General features: G+C 43.6%; 3 protein-coding genes across 7 annotated transcripts in view; all 3 read right to left on the bottom strand.

Moving 5' to 3' along the window:
• The window catches only part of sdc2 (syndecan 2), a 30,988-nt gene extending 30,723 nt beyond the window's left edge, over nt 1-265 (bottom strand). Inside the window, exon 1 of the mRNA XM_037474167.2 lies at nt 25-265. Within this exon, the coding sequence (XP_037330064.1) occupies nt 25-84 (60 nt within the window). The 5' untranslated portion in view covers nt 85-265. The remainder of the gene's footprint in view (nt 1-24) is intronic.
• Nucleotides 266-2,890: 2,625 nt separating this feature from the next.
• Nucleotides 2,891-10,810, bottom strand: LOC119218878 (protein phosphatase 1 regulatory subunit 36). Of its 2 annotated transcripts, none has more exons than XM_037473639.2 (10): nt 10,231-10,810; nt 9,561-9,644; nt 9,315-9,469; nt 8,471-8,540; nt 8,262-8,360; nt 7,937-8,077; nt 7,254-7,296; nt 6,426-6,655; nt 4,144-4,344; nt 2,891-3,443 (listed from the first exon to the last, which is right to left on the bottom strand). In XM_037473639.2, the coding sequence occupies exons 1-10, from the start codon at nt 10,326-10,328 to the stop codon at nt 3,296-3,298; spliced, it is 1,269 nt and encodes a 422-aa protein (XP_037329536.2). In that variant the 5' UTR covers nt 10,329-10,810; the 3' UTR covers nt 2,891-3,295. The 2 variants fall into 2 exon arrangements, with proteins under 2 accessions (XP_037329536.2, XP_037329537.2); XM_037473640.2 differs by having other exon boundaries at nt 4,144-4,341.
• Nucleotides 10,811-10,929: 119 nt separating this feature from the next.
• LOC119218883 (probable thiopurine S-methyltransferase) lies at nt 10,930-16,430 on the bottom strand. 4 transcript variants are annotated; one of them, XM_037473647.2, is made up of 9 exons: nt 16,346-16,430; nt 13,443-13,566; nt 13,252-13,344; nt 13,017-13,149; nt 12,593-12,645; nt 12,263-12,337; nt 12,022-12,107; nt 11,899-11,943; nt 10,930-11,180 (listed from the first exon to the last, which is right to left on the bottom strand). In XM_037473647.2, the coding sequence occupies exons 2-9, from the start codon at nt 13,538-13,540 to the stop codon at nt 11,062-11,064; spliced, it is 702 nt and encodes a 233-aa protein (XP_037329544.2). In that variant the 5' UTR covers nt 13,541-13,566; nt 16,346-16,430; the 3' UTR covers nt 10,930-11,061. The 4 variants fall into 4 exon arrangements, with proteins under 4 accessions (XP_037329544.2, XP_037329541.2, XP_037329542.2 ...); XM_037473644.2 differs by lacking the exon at nt 16,346-16,430 and adding an exon at nt 15,494-15,715; XM_037473645.2 differs by lacking the exon at nt 16,346-16,430 and adding an exon at nt 15,399-15,514.
• Nucleotides 16,431-17,575: the final 1,145 nt, after the last annotated feature.

The raw sequence follows: 17,575 nt of genomic DNA, 5'->3' as shown, positions 1-17,575 counted from the left end.
CGTTGTGAAGTTCCAACAACTCACCCTTTCTCCGGAGAGGAAGACGGCCAGCCCCAGGGTCAAAATTATCCACACGCTCCTCATTATTCCTCTTTGCGAATTATGGACGCGCTGTTACGAGCGAAATGCCAAAATGTCCCCCTCCTCTTCCTCTTCCTCTTCGTCTTCGTCTCGCTCTTCCTCTCGCTCTCCTTGCACCCTTCGCTCCAACTCCTGCCGCTTCTGTCCTCTCTCAGGAGTGGAATCCCACCGGATACGTGTTGCGTTCTGCTTATCCCCCCCCACTCCTCCCCCACTCCTCCCCCCTTCTCTCCCTCGACAAAGTAGCGAAACACAAAACCGAGGGGAGTCATTTAACAGCCATCATAACCCACCAATTATGCTGTGCGTATTGGCGTGCTGTAATTGCCTGTATTCACACAATCATTATTGAAGTTTTTTATTTGTACTTGGAGGAGGTTAATTGCCCCCCCCCGCCCCTATCGAAGATTCCACACGTTTACTCGTAAATCACAAAGACGTTCGTGTTTATTATATTGCTTTATCACTGCTATTTTTGGGCCATGCCATGAAACCACTGTGTCTTTATATATGCTATGAATAAACAACAAGCAGATATGGGGCTAGTTACATCATTTAATGACTAGGACCCCCCCCCCTCTTACCCTCTGTCCCACTGACTTAAGCCTTTTGTGGGCAAAGTCTCCCCCTGCTGGTGTGAATAAATCCCACCCTCTCATAATCTACAAAGTATCACAGCACGTTTTTTTAGTTTAAATCTGTTTGACTGAATTGCCAAAAAACGTAATTGGTTGTCGAGCCGTGCCACAAGCTTTGACGTAGGTCTGAGCATAGAGGATCTGAACCTGAGCCTCAGTTCGGGGGCTTGTGCACAGTCCCAGGCTTGATGCTGAAGTGTGAGTACTTGGTGTTTCAGGTGAAAGATGAAACGGTTTTATAACACCTTTCACAAACTCCCTCGTCAAAGCTTTAGCTTCATCACGGTTACTGGATGTAGCAGCTTCATAGAAACCGGCGCGTCACATTTAAGTGTCTTCTCTCTCTCTTGTTGTTTACTTTCCGACTCACACATTGCCCTTCATGCTCAACACTTTACAAGATGTGCAACTGCCGCCTGATTCCACAGGTCGTGTAGATATTATTCCATTCATTTAAAGACAGTGTGATCCTTTCCCAACGCAGGAGCCTCGAAACGCTCCTGCGACTATCCCGGTATCCCAATCTTCCACTTCACAGGGAGTTTCCACATCGCTAAAATCCATTCAGAACAGTGCAAACAGCGTCTTCTCAGAACCACTAATCCCACTCAATAACAGTCTGCCCTTTGTGCACGGTGAACCCTACAACTCCCCTGGTCACAAGCACTGCCAAACTAAATTCTTTAGCCACACACATATAGCACGTCAGCTCTCCAGATACCAAGGTGACCTTTGGGAACATGGGCCAGAGACCCTCACGAGAGTGTCTCCGTAGGTTTTTGCAGAAATGATTAGTCATGCTCAGCTGAACTGCCACCACACAATATCACATCCTTGACCCGGTTTAGCCCATCCACCTTTAACGCTCGGGTGGAGACATGTGAATCACAGTCGCTGCTGGAAAAAGGAACGCTTTGGGAATTTTTAAAAGGCACTTAAGTCTTTCTGACTGATTAGGAGGAATATTATGCATGCAATGAAACACTGGAGTGGTGAAGTGAGAGTTTACTGGTATTAAATCCAGCTGTCGTTAATGATGACGAGAAGAGCGGTTCATTTCCTTTTATTTAGAGAGATCTACACCGCTGATGGTTGGCAATCCAACTAGATGCCACTCAATTAAAGGGAACTAAAGGGTTAAAAGCATATTGTTCAATTTTCCGGGAAACCTGCTTCTTCACTTACTTGCCAAGAGTTAGACGAGAAGACAGATAGCGCTCTGGTATTTGTTTGGTAGATATGTAGCCGTTAGTTAAACTCACTAAAGACTGAAAACAGGGAGAACGCTTGTGTGGGTCGGTTCAAAGGTCACTGAATTCAATGACCAGCATTATTTGTAAAGCTCATTAGACAACTTATACCTTCTTTGTAAGTAGAAACAACTGTACAAAAAACAGCAAAAATATAAGCAATCCACTGTTTTAAGGACCTACTGTTTGCCTGCCAAGTAATCCTGCATGTTCCAAGTGACATGAATTAAACTAATGTGATAATTATTGAGCGTTAGAAGTGCTGTTATGCAGATTTTGATCAACAGGCTGCAAAGACATATTTGCCCTACAAACCTGTGAGTCCATACATCTTAACCTCCAAGCAATGCAAAACTATTTCCTTAAGGTAGTAACTTCATGATTCCATAAAGACTTGGATAAAACTGGAAAGCAAAACACTTAGTGGGTGTACACTTAGAATTATTGAAGACAATTTAGAATATAGGTTGTGACCCGTGACCCATCCCCCTCTCGGCTGCACAAGATTCCCGGGCCTCCTCCTCCTCAGAAGGCTTAACTCTAGTCCTGGCGTCCCAGATTATGCAGCCAATTAGGGCGAAGGCAAAGCCCCTTCTGCTACCAAGCCTCGCCAGAGAGTGGTGTGTGTGTGTGTGTGTATCATGTTACAGTCAGCCTATAGTGAAGCAGCTAAAGGACGCACAATAACTCAGTGGTCCAAAGGGACACCTTCAACAATCTAAATCTTTAAAAAACAAAAAAGGTGCCCCCTGGTTAGGACAACAAACGGTAATACTGTAGAATTACCCACATACAGAATATACAATCTGGATTATTCATGCAACGTGCTGGACTTAGTTTTCATTTGTGAATATAATATATATTGTGTATGTACATACATGTACATACATCAGACTTCATAGAAAGTGCAGACCTTCAAAGTTGAATTTAGTTAAATTTGATTTGATTTTATTCAACAGCCCTACCAGCCGGCAAATAATAAACCGATATAAATCCAGAAACACATCCCAACAACTATGGTGTGTTTGTGTGTGCGACGACGCATCGTGGAGTTGCTTCTGAAAATGAGCCACATGTGAGCCAAGCAGAAAGAAAACTCAGAGTCCCTGAGTCTTATTATTGGTTTCCCCCCTGTGGGCCGTGTTGGGGAATGCACCGGGGAGACTACTGAGCACGTGCAAAGTCCGGGTCGCTCCACTGAAAAAACAGTCGGGGACTCTTACGATCCGCCAAGTATGTGACTTCCCCCCTTTCACTGGACGCTGCAGTTTGTGCTGTGTATGTGTGGCCTATCTCCACTTGGGGTCCCACGAAGGATCTGCCACCTCAGACATGGACGCCAGCATGATCCTCGCTGTCCTTAATGTCGCCGTCTGGTCCGTGGTCGTCATCGTCCCTCTGCTTGTTCTGGTCTCCAGAGGGAATCAGGGTGCTGCGGCTGAACTGTCCAAAAGGTTTTCCGAGAATCCCAACGCTGATTTTTAAGAGAAGGACCGACAACACAAGTCAGTTTTATCTATGCCATCTTGGCATAAAAACCAACAGGACATGGAAGCAACAACATTGTAATCATTCTACTCTTAAATTTAAAATATGATCACATGGCCTTACATATTCCCATTACATGTGAAATCTGAGATTATGTGGCTGAAACCAGAGCATTTCTTTAACACAAAATGACAAGATGTTGAAACAAAACAAGCAGAACCAGGACCCATCCCCTAACATCACAGGTAAGTATTAGCATCGTTAAAAATACACAGGGTGAGCTTCATTATTCTTTAGAATGACACGGAATCAAACGAGGGTCACTGGAGGACTCACTGAAAATGACCTCATACCCCCCAAGGGTAGCTGTGAGGGACATTATAGGGGGGATCATTATAAATAAATATACATGTTAAATAATGTGCAATCCTTTGCCGCAATCAAATTCTCAGCATCAAGTGGCTGGTTTATGTGAAAACCCACTTGAGAAGCCAATAGTTTATCAGTGGCGTGCCTGCGTGAGCTTTTCTTTGGAACAGACGCACAGTGATCACAAATCCCTGCGTGTCTCTGACGTCACTGCACAGCAGTAACTGGTTAAAGCAAATACATCGTATGCTGGATCAAAACAAAAGCCCATCCTTCTGTGTGTTCCATGTGACGTGTTCTGCAGTGTTTTACACCACCTGACACTGGCCAGCTGCTGGTGGAGCTCCTCCGTCAGCGCCTTGGTGTCACGGGGCTCGGGCTGCAGCGTGTTCTGCTTCCCAGCGCGGTTGCCGGGGAACAGATGGGGCGACCTTTCTTTGGCCGACGGCAGCAGAGATACCATCAGTGGGGATCGCTGATTCACTGTCCCGCTGAGGGCTGGACGCCTCTGGGACCTTCTGGGGGAGGAGTCACATCAAGGAGCAGGGGCCAATAGTCAGTGCTCTTCTATACCGCCTGCCCTCAGAGGGTCGCCTCAACTTGTTGTCCATTAGAGACTCAGAGACTAATGAAATAATTCATTCATTTCAACAATGTTCAAATAAACACTGTAGGGAACACAAAGGGCAACAGGTGTAGAGCCTTAATAACCTGACAAACTTTCACACCATTTCTTAAATCCAAATGCATCGCCACAGATCTGTTCCTACAGAAGTTCATCCACATACAAAAGGAGACACATGTATATGTAGCCCTCGTTGTGGAAACTTGACTATCCAGAACCAATTAATTAGGAAAGCTGCCACAAATGTCCAATATCCAGGGGCAAATACAAAAAACCATATTGTCTCATCGGTTTTAATATTATCTGTAATATAATTATATTATCTCCAGTGTGTGCAGGACAGCTGGAGGCGGCGCTGTTGGTAATGCGTGCATGCACACCTCGGGCAGAGAACGTTTCCTGCCCGACTTCTGATTGTTTGGTCTCAACCTGACCGCATGAAACGAGCACTGGGCCTCTGACGGCTGCCAATCACATGTCGGATAATATGACATCCATCAAACAACTTTACTGCCGGACGTATTGAGTTATGGACAAATGGTTAACTAGGGTCAGAGCGGTTGGTGATGGTTAGGCAATAGATGATGCAATCAATGCAATCAATATTTCTATGATAACTTTGGATCTGTTGATTACTAAGAGTGAAGAACCCAACAACCAGCAACAAGTTGGACCCTCTGGGGAGCTGAGGGTAACTGCTGAGTCGGTAATAATTCTCTGCAGTGTTGCCCACTGCCAGCGATGACTCTCATCAACACTGAAGACAAATATAAATGGAGCCTTTTGGTTTCCCTGGCAAGTTCCTAGAGTTGAATTAAAAAGTTGAAGTTCTCTGCTTGTTGTTTACGAAGCTCTGTTAGTGAGCTTTAAATTAAACAGCACAAGTGCAGCTCAGGTGTATCTTGAGCTGGCCAAAAAGGTCAAAGGTCAAAAACCCTTTTGAGGACACCTAAGGCAGGCCAAGTTTCACTAAATGGTTTCAGACAGTCAGGGTGCAAATGATCTGGTTGTGCAAACCAAGTGTTGCATCATCTGTCCAGGCGGCTCTTCTCGGTAGATCTTGCGTGGTGAAGTAGATGGACGTGGAGATCCTTGGCTGGTGCATTTATGGGGGCTGTAGGATGTACTGCCAAAATCTCAGTAAAGACATTAGAGACCAATTATGGCGGTGAATACCCTTCAACAGGCCCTTTTCACAGCAGCCATTTTTACATGTCATAGCCAGGTAAGCACGGGTGCTATGGATCAACTGAATAAATGGTCCCAGTGTGTCACAGGCATTCTAGTGAGCCACTATGCACAATACCAAGTGACTGCCCGCCTCAATGGAACAGCGCTATAATTGATGTGATCAATTAAACCTATGTTTAACCTGTAACGACATGTCAAAAGAACTGCTGAATTGAAAAGGCCCAACAGCAGCTCTGGTGGACATCTCTGCAGTGAGCATTCCAATGGCTAGCCCCTTCAAGACATCTGTGGCATGGACTTATGTGATAATGTGCACATCTAAGAGTGGCCTGTTATTGGGACCAGACCAGGGACCACCTGTCAATCACACTGTGTGATCAGCATCTTTTTAAAATAACAACTCAGCTGGATGGATTTTCTTGGCAAGGAGAGATAAGAACACATTTGGGAAAACAATGAAACACGCTTTTTGTGAGCTGGGAAAGTATTGGACCTTACACCTCGACTCAGAACTATAGGAGTGAAGAGGGGCGTGCTCCGTTTACTTTTTATATGCGAGATATGAGAGTTGCTGCTGGCAGAGAGATTATTACCTGACTCCACAGTGACTCCCAGCGCTCCAAGCTTCACAGCTTTGTTCAGTTTATTTTGTTTTTCAGGACAGGTTCTTTACTCTAATCACAAATGTTTTTGGAAGCAGCAGGATGCTGTTATCAGCAGGACAAAAAAGCTCCAAAACCCACTGCATGCTATCTCTCTCAACACAGCTTCTCTTGGACAAACCTGTGGTTTAATGTGTGTTTACATCCCGCTTCCTTGGGCTCAGCTACACCGGCTGTCACTGCACCATCGACAGCAGCGAAGGTCGTTGTCGAGTCCCCATCACTCCCCGTCCTCGCCGCTATGTTGATGGTGTCAGAGTACAAAAGACGCCCAACCTCCTCTTGTATGTCCTTCAGGTCTCTCCTGCCAAACGTCACCCAGGCCACATAACAGATGAAGCTGTATAAGCACTAGAAACACAGGGTGAGGGGACAAAAAGCGTCACCTGGGGTTCATTGTACTTCAATCACGTTTTTCATTTGTTAGACATTGATCCTTCTTGTTGAATGAACATTCAACGTGCTTTCTTTCTCGCAGACACTTATTCTTCAGGGTTTGAAAAGATCACAACAGCTTTTTCAGTCCTCCAAATAAAGTCACACAGAGCAGGCAATAACTTGCTGCGGTGAGCATGATATTTATCTCCCTCTCCACACACCTGGCTAAATACTGCAGAGAGCCTGTCAAAGCAAAGCACCTGTGTTGAGTCAACATCTCCTCCCGCTAAGTATTTCATTACGTCCACCAGGCGTAACCAGCGCTCAATGTGGTTCTGTTCTGCTCGCTGCACTCTACATTCACAGATGGCAGCTGAAGGGATTTTCAGGGTTTCTTTCTGTGCGAATGAAGCGACACTGATTTTGCTAAGTAATTTATTTTAGGCGCGCTACGAGTTGTCAAACTATTTAAATATGAGGGGATTGGTCAGGGGACTAGTTGAAGCATCCCTGTTGCATTTGAAGAGATTAGTGCCCTTGTTGCACGTTGTAGGATTCTTATTGCACCTACCGCATGCAGAAGCCATTCGGTGCTGTTTGACGACAGCCGGCCCCTAGAAAAACCCATCAGAGTTTAGTATGTTGGTGCTTTACAGCAAAGGATTTTGACAATTGTGAATGCTTAAAAATACAACTGAGGCATAACAGGAGTGTACAGAACATGCCTAATAATGCTAATAATGAACATATGAAGAAATCCTGAAAAGAATTACATGTCATAAAAACATCCAATAATAAACCTCTAAACTAATTAAATAATGCAGGTTTAGAGCGTGTTTGCTGTTTATTTCAAAAGGTGCAGTGTTCGTCATATGCAGCAAACAACCTTTTGTTATGTAACAATATAGTGGAGTCATTTATGAAGTAACTATGTTTGTAATTCCAGCTTCTGTTTGCTTTGTTGGCATAGTGTGGCCTTGTTGTGCAAGGGAGCGATTCCCACTGGTTAGCTCACTGCGCTTAGTATAGTTTGTAGTTCATAGTGTGTTTGTGCACTCAGAAGATCCTCAATGACCACACTACAAAGCGTATTGTTCATAAAGACTGAGAAAAATAAGCCTAATCCCATTCATATAAATCCTCATAATAGTTCTGATTTCCAGTATAAATGCAATCTCCATCCTGGTAACTATACAGGAAAAATAGCACAGAAGGAATAGTACCTTCTCTGGGCTAAACTAAACAAATACTCACTTGTGGTATGTGTGTTGATGCTGTTCTATCTCTAGGTCCATGATGAGGCTGAAGTAGCAAACAGCCAGCTTCTTTTGTGCTATTTCCTTTTTGGCCAACGCCTGTGCAATCATCTTCTGATCTGGGATGATGTCTACGATACTAGTTCAGTTAGTGGTGTAGAAATACAAGACAGGAGAGGAAAAGAAAAAATAAAGAAAAAGAACACAGGCATTGGGTGGACAAAGAAAGGGGTAGAAAACATATATAGTAACTGTGACAACAATAATACCACTACGTTATAATGGCAATACATACGACAATAGACCATTCTCTGTATACTCACGGCGTGAAGGAATCAGGTGCGTTCTCAAGGGACTTGTGTTCAAAAAAACAACGCAGGTAAAGGAGGAGGGCAGTCAAGACCTCGTCAAGCCCTTTACTCCTGGACACACACAAGCCTTTAGTATCAGATGAAATGCTTGTATATCCTATTATACCATGTACAGCAATGGACTGCTTGCTTGTATAAAATCGTGTTTTTGTGATCCCTACTTCAATACAGCCAAGAAGCGGACTGGAATGGGCAGCGTGTGATTCTCCTGCAGCAAACTGACAGCCACCTCTATAACACAGAGAGCTTTGTCAGGACGGGGTCAAAGGTCATCTAGCACATACTGGGTCAGAGTGGTAAACAGCCTAGAAACCGGGCAGTAGTTTTTGGCTAGCCAAACTGAAGATATGGTTGCAATTATCACCATCTTATATTTTCAGTAACTAAGATTTCATGCAGGACGTCGGTTTAATAATTAAAATGTGAGGTGTATAAATCTCATGTAGCTGTGGAACACGCGGTGCGGTATCATTTTCCATCCAGCTCTTCCTCAAGTCTTAACAAATTGCCTTTTTGTCCATGCTCATCTGGTTCTTTGTCAGTTAAATTGGTTTGCACACTTGTTTGTGGTGTCGACGGGTTTGTTGAACTTTTCACCCCACAGTCAAATAACACGTTCCCCACGTCTTACGGACTGTGTACACGCAAGAAACCACACCAACGCTGCTTGTCTGATTCCAGTTTCTTAACCTCTCTTAATGCAACAAATATATTTTCTAATATATTTATTTTAGGAGAATATTTACTGTTTCCCAATGGTCACCAGTGGCAACCTGCTGTGCCATGTGTCATATAGAAATGTGATTCTTTAGCAAAAGGCTGCGTGTGAATTGATTGATCATAATCACTAGATCTTTATTTTGGAAAAGAAATCACTATAATTTAATGGACATCATTAGCTTTTCCGAAAAGCACAATCTTTTCTGGAGGGTACCAACGCAACAGGAGACCGAGTACAGTAGCTAAGTGTTATTCTTACGAGTTCAACAACAGTTTGACACTTGCGTTTAACATCGTCGGCGGTGATGCGGTCCCCTTGTCTCCTCATCACTGAGGACCTGTATGCATGAAGATGAGCGGGGCTCAGGCCCTTTCTAGTGTTTTGGCGCCCTCTGTGGTTCACCGTGTAGATCTCAGCCAACCTGGGGAGCAAGCATGCGCTGCATGGAAGGAGCTTCAGTGACTGTCAGGCGCACAACGTTGTGTGTAAGAATAACGAGATATTTATAGAGTTGGAAAAGGTTTTCCTACCATTCGGACCGCAGCTGAAGAGCTTTGATATCAACATTGGTTTGGCTTTGTTTTACCAAAACTCCCTCCCTTGTTGAATTAGAACTAGAGGGAAGATGTTTTAGCGGTTTTATAGTTTAAGGCGAGATATCCCCATATTATCATATCACTTAGGTTAGTGGAAAGATTCAAAATACACATTAAGATTATTTGACTAACATTTACAAAAAACACTGGATTCTTGATTTAATTATTTACAAAAGCATGGAAATTAAATCAAGAACAATGTCAACGTGGCAGAATAGGATGACTAATTTTATCACGTTGTATCTTGTACATTATATATCATTTTATGATATAAATGTATCTTATTTATTTTATATCTGATTTAAGGAGTGATAAAGGACTTTGAATTACATTTGTTAGCTAAATTTAAAGTTAGTTCTCAATCGGGCATTACAGATGTTCACATTCCTATGCTGGACACGTACAGGTGTCTGATCTCACCTGCAGATTAAACACACGTCTTTCAGACCGTGTATAAGTGAAGAAAACTGCCCTTAATGTAAGGAATCCACTGGTGGAGGTTTCACAGTGGTGTCTCCCCACTTGGCGAGGTTTCATGGATGCTAACAGGTGCCGCGGATGCTAATGCTAACGCTAACAGGTGATTTGACCCGGCTGCGCTCACCTGACGAACTCCAGCGTTCGAGTGTCGTCTCTCCAAAGCCAGCGGGCGGGGGGCGGGTCGCCCACCTCCGTGTTCAGGTCACACATCTCACGGAACATGAGCCACTTCAGCTTTCAATGTGGACCTGGGCCATTTTCAAATGGAATTGCTACTCAAACACCGGTGGTCGGTTAGCATTTCGCCAGCTAACGTTAAGTTAACAGCTACGCGGTAAACTGGTCAAGGACATTTGGGGGGTTTCGGTCGGACGTCTTTAGCTTTTTAACTTTTTAACTCCGTTCTTGCAAACTTACGTTTGTGGGCTCCTCGTGGTTTTCGGCCATTTAAAAAAAACTTGCTCACAGGTTAGCTGATGCTCCTTAAAGGTTGCTAATGTTTGGTCTTGTATCTAGGCAACAGGCAACGGGGAAGCCGCTGCAGATCACATGACATTGAGAGAGGGGGGGGGGCGCGCGCAAACACCACAATATATCCTTCGCTTATGCACTGTCACGCTATTCTTCATTCACAACCTTTACAGTAACATCCGACATGTTTGTGTGTGCGTACAGTAGACGTTTCCCTTCTGCTGTCCTCCGATGGTTTGGACCTTCCAGCAGTCACAGCCTCACAGGCAGCAGTTGTAGTTTATATCAAATATTTATGGGAATAAGAAGTCGATGTGCGCAGCATCCAAAACGTATTAACAGCTCTTAGCAATCTGATGAAAAGATGAGGTCATTTTATTTCCATGCACCTTCTACCAAAAGTATTTTTTCTCTTTTACAGGACCAGTATTTGCAATTAAACGGCCATGATCTGCTTTTCGAAACTCTCCAAACTTAAAAGTTTTTAAATGCTCTTGGGAGTGATGAGGTGTACATTTTCAGTCAGGGAGTCCAGTCCCCAGCCTCGATGTTTTTCTGTCAGGGCATCAGCCGACTGCAGCAGTTCCAAATCACAGCTCTTCCCTGAGGAAACAAAACACAACTTCATTTCAGCCTCCGTACTGTAACGTGCAACTTACTAGTCCCGTTACCTTGGTTGATTCATATATGTATACATTTTCCTTTCTGCTTAAAAAAAACTGAGTGAAATGACCAAGTAGGTTCTCTAAATGTGACAGAAAGGTGCTTCAATGCATTCTGTATTAGCTGTTTTAGCATAGGAAACAATGGACCTTCTTTTGCAAAAAGTAAAAAAACATCATTCTTCCCCACAATTCCTTGCAGCGGCAACAGTTAAAATAAAGCACCATTCTTCCGTTCCCGAGAACAAACGATCACAATCCTCAAACGCAGATCCCACTAAAAACCGTTGCCATGACTTGGAACAGTAGCTTTGTACTGTGTGACACTCCTGAGGTTTAAATTCTATTGTAACTCCAACCATTTTAAAGTCAATCGTTTAACCTGCCTGTCTACATAACATAACAGAAGAAGAGCTTTTTTTGTATCCCCTCTTTGCGAACATCAGCCTTTCGTTGCGCCATAGCTTTGTAGCTTAATTTAGTGTAGACTGATACGCATGAATTCTCCTTCCCATCTTTCCCTGATGTTTTTCCCCAGAGGTCAAGGAAAAGTGGTCAGGGATAGAAGTTACGGTCATCTTTGGACCATTTGACCACAGCTCCAGTATCGTGGTGGCACACAAACACACTCAGCCATGAATCTTCTTAGCAACACTCACCGAACAGGCTGGCCAATTGCTCGTCAGGCACAAAAAAGGGCGGCCCTGAAAGGCAAATACCATCACAAATGTCTTCATTTTCAACAAAACATGTTTTCTTTGTTTTAAATCAGAGAAAGTCACCTGTATACAACTCAGCGTTGTACAGAAAAGTGTCCAGAAGGTATCTGCAATCTTTAGCCATAAGAGAAATGATGAGTGCAGCATACCTGTGGTGTTGTGAGAGAGGATGGAGAATATGAATCTTTATTATAAAATGTCAAACTGTGCCTGAGGTTTATTTCAGAGGTTTTAACATGAATAGAAACATGCTGCCAAATCAACCACATCACATGTCATAGAGGGTTACTCATAGTCGTCTTACGTTTCTCGTTCTTTTGGGTTGATGGCCACTAGAGATCCTCTGTCCCAAATTGCCCCAAACTGACCGTCAATGGAACTGTGGAAAGAGCTTGTGTAAAGTAATATTTTTTCCCCCCACATGGTCATTGCAGGGTAAACATAGGAGCAAAGGATTACATCTATTTTGGCCCCATTTAGGTGGGTGAGGGTCCTTGGATTGTGAAAGTTGGCTCACTAAATACAATGGGATCATGAATATCATCTCACCTGGGTTTTCCCTGCTATAACATGCTGGGAAAAGGGCCTATTCAACATCCTTCAAAAAGGACATAAAGACACATTTTTTACCAACCTGGAGAATTTGAAGAGGTCACATTGATACAGGGAGATATTTCTTTCTGAGCTCTGTGGAACAAAAACAATGTGGATTAACATTTGGGTCCTGAATACAACATGTCTTTCAGCTACTGTTCTTGACGACCATCCCACACTAATTTGACCTTTGCCACAAGATGCCAACCATTATACACTTTGTCATAGCATCCCATGTTGTTTGAATTATTGAAATGATTGGGTTTATCTAGTTTCATTTTTGTCAGTGCTCCTTTGCTAATGAGTGGTTATACCGTGCAGACGGTTTGCTTTACAAACTTATTTGCCATAACACAACAGTCAGTTTGACACAATAATGAAGAAAATAAGACGTGTTGTGCCGGATTAGGTTGAGCAGACAAAGCACTAGTATTCTACCGTTGCAGAGCTGTGTGAGCTCGTACCTTGTAAACCTTTGCCCCAGGTATGGCAGGAACAGGCTCCTCGCGGTAGGTCAAGTTGTTCTCTGCAAAGAACTGTTTTATTGCCTTTTCAGAAATCTCCACTCCAACCACCGAGTGGCCCATGTCTGCTAGCCTGGGATTCACAAAGAAGGAATTATGAGTAGCAGGAATGACCACTGACAATGTGAACACCAAATTGGATTTTCCTTATTGGATCCAGTTCGTGTTTCCATACCACTTCATATCTACAGCTTTCCCACAGAGAGGAAAGAAGACGCGAACTCCCGTCCGCCCCGAAATAACTTTATCGATGTTCTTCTCCAGCATCCTGTCAAAGCAAAACACAGCGGCTGTTTACAACCAAACACCACCATTGTTGCTGATGTGTTTTTAATAATAGGTACGGTCACTTTTAAACTTCTTTACGTGTGCACGTGAGGCTGGTGGAAACCTATCCGGTCCTCCTGCCAGCGTTCCTCCCAGTCGCCAAGGGCCATGACCTGATCTGCCTGCGGTGCCAGCATGCTGCTCGTGTTTGGCTGACCCACAGCTACAGGAGGAGAGCAAACAGGTGTCAGGCAATGGAGAGCTCAGCAATTAACAGGTGTGGCTAGAGTCAATAGCGAGGCAACGTGATGTGTCACGGTCACGTGTTCCTGCGCGTAAACACATATGAACCAGCTGCAGGTGAAATGCATGATGGGGAAGAAGCTTTTCACCTGCTGCCATGGTTCAAAAGGTCGTTTTGGCTTTTGGCCCGTTTACAGAAGAATCAGAGCATATACGAATGAGGTTAAAGCTCACACAGAGTAAACTGTGCCCTATAATGTGCAAACACTAGTACGGTAAGGTTAGATATTTACAGATTCAGACTTCACGGTTCAATAGCTTGTCAGAAAAACTACGTTAAAACACAAACCACACCTTTCTGTAACCGTAGCTTTGTTGACACCAGCTACAACCCGAATAACCTATAATTTGACTAAAACGGACCAGTGCAGGAGATTTACAAATCACATTGATCTTAACAAGTGCGCCGGTGTTACACCGAAATCTGTGACCCATCAGAAACTGACCGCAGAGGGCGCTGTTTCACATCGTCTGCTCGTGCGTGCTAGACCCCGGAGGGCGAAGAAGAGCGCCTACGTAAACGGCGTAAACGTTAATACATTACGTCCACAAAGGAAAGAATCATATTGTAGTGTTAAGAAAAGATAGAATAAAATATTTAATGGACCAGCACATTGGCTACGTTGTCAGAATGTGTGACCCCACTGTAACTGCTTACACTGGACACTATTGTCCTTTCATATTTCGATTTTAACCTACTGAAGTTTGACTAATTAATTCAGCAGTTATAGTGGGGTCACACATTCTGACGGCTGCTACTTGTCAGATATGGTGACCTCTGAGGTACTGGCTCTGTGAAGACTCCTAATAAGAAAATGTGTTTCCAGAGTGATGTGAAGAGATGAAATAACAACCCCAAACAATATTTTGAAGTTTAACTCTATTATTAAGCAGTTACAGTGGGGTCACACATTCTGACAACGTAGCCAATGTGCTGGTCCATTAAATATTTTGTTCTTTTTCTTAACACTACAATATGATGCTTTCCTCCGTGGACGTAATGTATTAACGTTTACGCCGTTTGCGTAGGCGCTCTTCTTCGCCCTCCGGGGTCTAGCACGCACGAGCAGACGATATGAAACAGCGCCCTCTGCGGTCAGTTTCTGATGGGTCACAGATTTCGGTGTAACACCGGCCGTGAGACCATATTACAGAAGAATACAATTACTTCACCATTCATGACATACGTCCATGGGCTTGTGCTCATTGTACTACACCTTTTACTTTGTATGACAATGGCTTTTGAGTATTGATCATAACAGTGGAGTGTCTTATTTTCTTACGCATTGTACTTGGCAGACGGTCCCTGCGGACTATCGGAAGCGACCACATATTAAGAACAAAATGATTCGTCTCGCTCGCTGAGCGGTGTGTTTGGGTAAAATGAGGGTTACTGCGGTGTAGTTGGTTGTCGACAACACTACGGTTACAGAGAGGTGTCGTTCGTGGTTTAACGTGGTTTCGCTGACGAGCTATTGAACCGTGAAGTCTGAATCAGTGAATATCTTGCTAACTTTATTGAACTCAAACAGGTTACAGAGGATTGATGCGCACTGACACAAAATCACAACTGCTACAAGAAAAACCGGTCCGTTGGTCACGTGAGTTAAACTCCGGCCACAATGAGATATACCTAATCATTTTGCGCGAAACAAATACGATGCTTAATAAAGCATTTCACTGCTATAACCTGATGAAATGACTCAAGTTCCAATTCACCACGTCACTTACACGCAACAATGTCACGCTTACCTAACAGCAGCTCGGCTTAAGAGCGGGCAGAGTACTTCTAAAAGAAGACCTGAATCAGGCATTGTTGTCGGTTCAAAGTAAGAGTTTAACATTACCTTTGAACAAATGAAGACTGGTAATATTCGATGAGCAACACACCGCGACAGCGTCGTTTATACAACACACGGTTCATATCGCGTGTATTTTGTGCCCTGGGTAAAGTCTGTCAGGTGGTCTGTGGCCCATTGACGTTGAGGTTTGACAACCGTGGAGAAAGTGAAGTAGCTGAACCACCAGGAAGGCTGTGCCTTCCAGACAAAGCCCAGGGATAAATAACAAAGATTTTATGGGTTTTACTTCTGGTTTGGGAGGAGCCTGATGCTAAATTATTGGTCATGGGAAATATAAGACTTAAGAACATCGGCACTCTAAATCAGCTAAATGTTTAATGTCTAAATGTTTTAACCACAACGGTTATTGTGCATCAAACATCCCAGTAGGATTTAATGCAAAACATTCAAGTTATTTAAACCGTATACATCTTATTTGTTCACCCTGACATGCAATTAGTGTATATATATATATTTCATACATACATACATACATGTAGATACAGGCACGTGCAGAGACATTTTGAACGGCAGGTGCTAAAACCAAAAGAAGGGCACCCATCGCCAAAATTGTTTATTAAATTAAAAATTACATAAAAAACTGAATATTTAAACGCTGCAGCTGCTGCTAGTGTGGAGTGAATGGACAGAAACAATAAAGCAACAAAGGGGGAAAAATTACGGCAACGGATGTTTCACAAATGGACCGATGGTTCACTGTCATACCTGAGCTCACTTCGGACTATATAAAGACATATTTTGAAGTCTAAATGATCGATAAATCCTCACAATCTCAGTAAGATATGGGTCTACACTCTTCTCAAGATTGAAAGTGAAGGCTTTCATAGTTAATGTTACCTTCCGAGGGTCGGATGCAGATACGCGAGCTGCCGTTAAAGTGAACGTTTGCTAGCGCGTTAGACACTAACGTCACGTGACTTAACCCGTGACGCGTTCGGTCCACACGTCTGGAACAAGTGACGCATCGAATGTTAGGACGTCACACAAAACATGTGACCAACCTCCGTCAAGATCAAAGCCAATACGTCACTAATCAACCTGAACTTAACTGCATTCATTTTTGGTGAACCAACAGAGTGGACGTGTTTGAAGACTTAGAAGAGACATGGCAAAATCACAAGTGATTGGATCGGAGCTTCTTCCGCAGGTACCTGAGATGTTTGTTGTCCAAAACGAAAATAAGGTATCTCAAACCGAAGCCTGTCACAAAAAGAAACAAAAGAAAAAGTTCAACCATGCAAAGATTTATAATGAGCAGGAAAGCATTGAAGAGTTAATTGAGGAATGCCAAACTATAAATAACCAGCGCTTGATTAGTGAGATGGACCACGTCAAAGGCACTCAACAGCTTAAGAGTAAATTTGAAAAATACTACATATGGAGGAAAATAAAACAGATGTTTGTTGCCAAAAACGAAAATAAGGTATCTCAACCCGAAGCCTGTTACACTCAAAAGAAACAAAAGAAAAAGTTAAACCAGGCAAAGATTTATAATGAGCAGGAAAGCGTTGAAGAGTTAATTAAGGAATGCCAAACTATAAACAAACAGCGCATGATCCGTGAGATGGACCACATCAAAGGCACTCACAGCATCGAGAGCCTCCCAGTGACTACTCCTGAGGATCAAACGCAGGAGACATCTGAGGATCAGACAGAACAGACACCTGAGGATGAGAAGGTGGACACACCTGAGTTTCCAACAGAGGAGACACCTGAGGATCCAACAGAGGGGACACTTGAGTTTCAAACAGAAGAGACACCTGAGGAAGAGAAGGTGGAGACACCTGAGTTTCCAACAGAGGAGACACCTGAGGATCCAAAAGAGGGGACACCTGAGGATGAGAAGGTGGAGTCACCTGAGTTTCCAACAGAGGAGATACCTGAGGATCCAAAAGAGGGGACCCATGAGTTTCCAACAGAGGGGACACCTGAGTTTCAAACAGAAGAGAGACCTGAGGATGCGACTGAGAAATCCCCTGAGGATCAATCAGAGGAGACACCAGTAAGGGGCAGAAGTTGGTGGTCTGGCTTTGCTAAAGGTGTGCTGAATGTAGGAGTTCAGGTTGG

This window comes from Pungitius pungitius, chromosome 17, assembly GCF_949316345.1.
Source record: "Pungitius pungitius chromosome 17, fPunPun2.1, whole genome shotgun sequence".
Classification (NCBI taxonomy): domain Eukaryota; kingdom Metazoa; phylum Chordata; class Actinopteri; order Perciformes; family Gasterosteidae; genus Pungitius; species Pungitius pungitius.
This window is presented reverse-complemented; position numbering and strand designations above follow the sequence as displayed.

Bases quoted from the DNA above. Each gene is read 5' to 3' on its own strand.
- LOC119218878 (XM_037473639.2), bottom strand. From the start codon at position 10,328: ATGTTCCGTGAGATGTGTGACCTGAACACGGAGGTGGGCGACCCGCCC. The intron at 8,361-8,470 runs GTAGGGATCACA...GTGTGTGTCCAG, and splicing joins CGCTTCTTGGCTGTATTGAA to GAGTAAAGGGCTTGACGAGG. The intron at 4,345-6,425 runs GTTTGTCCAAGA...CTCCTCCCCCAG, and splicing joins AAACACACATTAAACCACAG to AAGGTCCCAGAGGCGTCCAG.
- LOC119218883 (XM_037473647.2), bottom strand. From the start codon at position 13,540: ATGCTGGCACCGCAGGCAGATCAGGTCATGGCCCTTGGCGACTGGGAG. The intron at 13,150-13,251 runs GTATGGAAACAC...TGTGAATCCCAG, and splicing joins AAAGCTGTAGATATGAAGTG to GCTAGCAGACATGGGCCACT. The intron at 12,338-12,592 runs GTTGGTAAAAAA...CTCTTTCCACAG, and splicing joins GACCTCTTCAAATTCTCCAG to TTCCATTGACGGTCAGTTTG.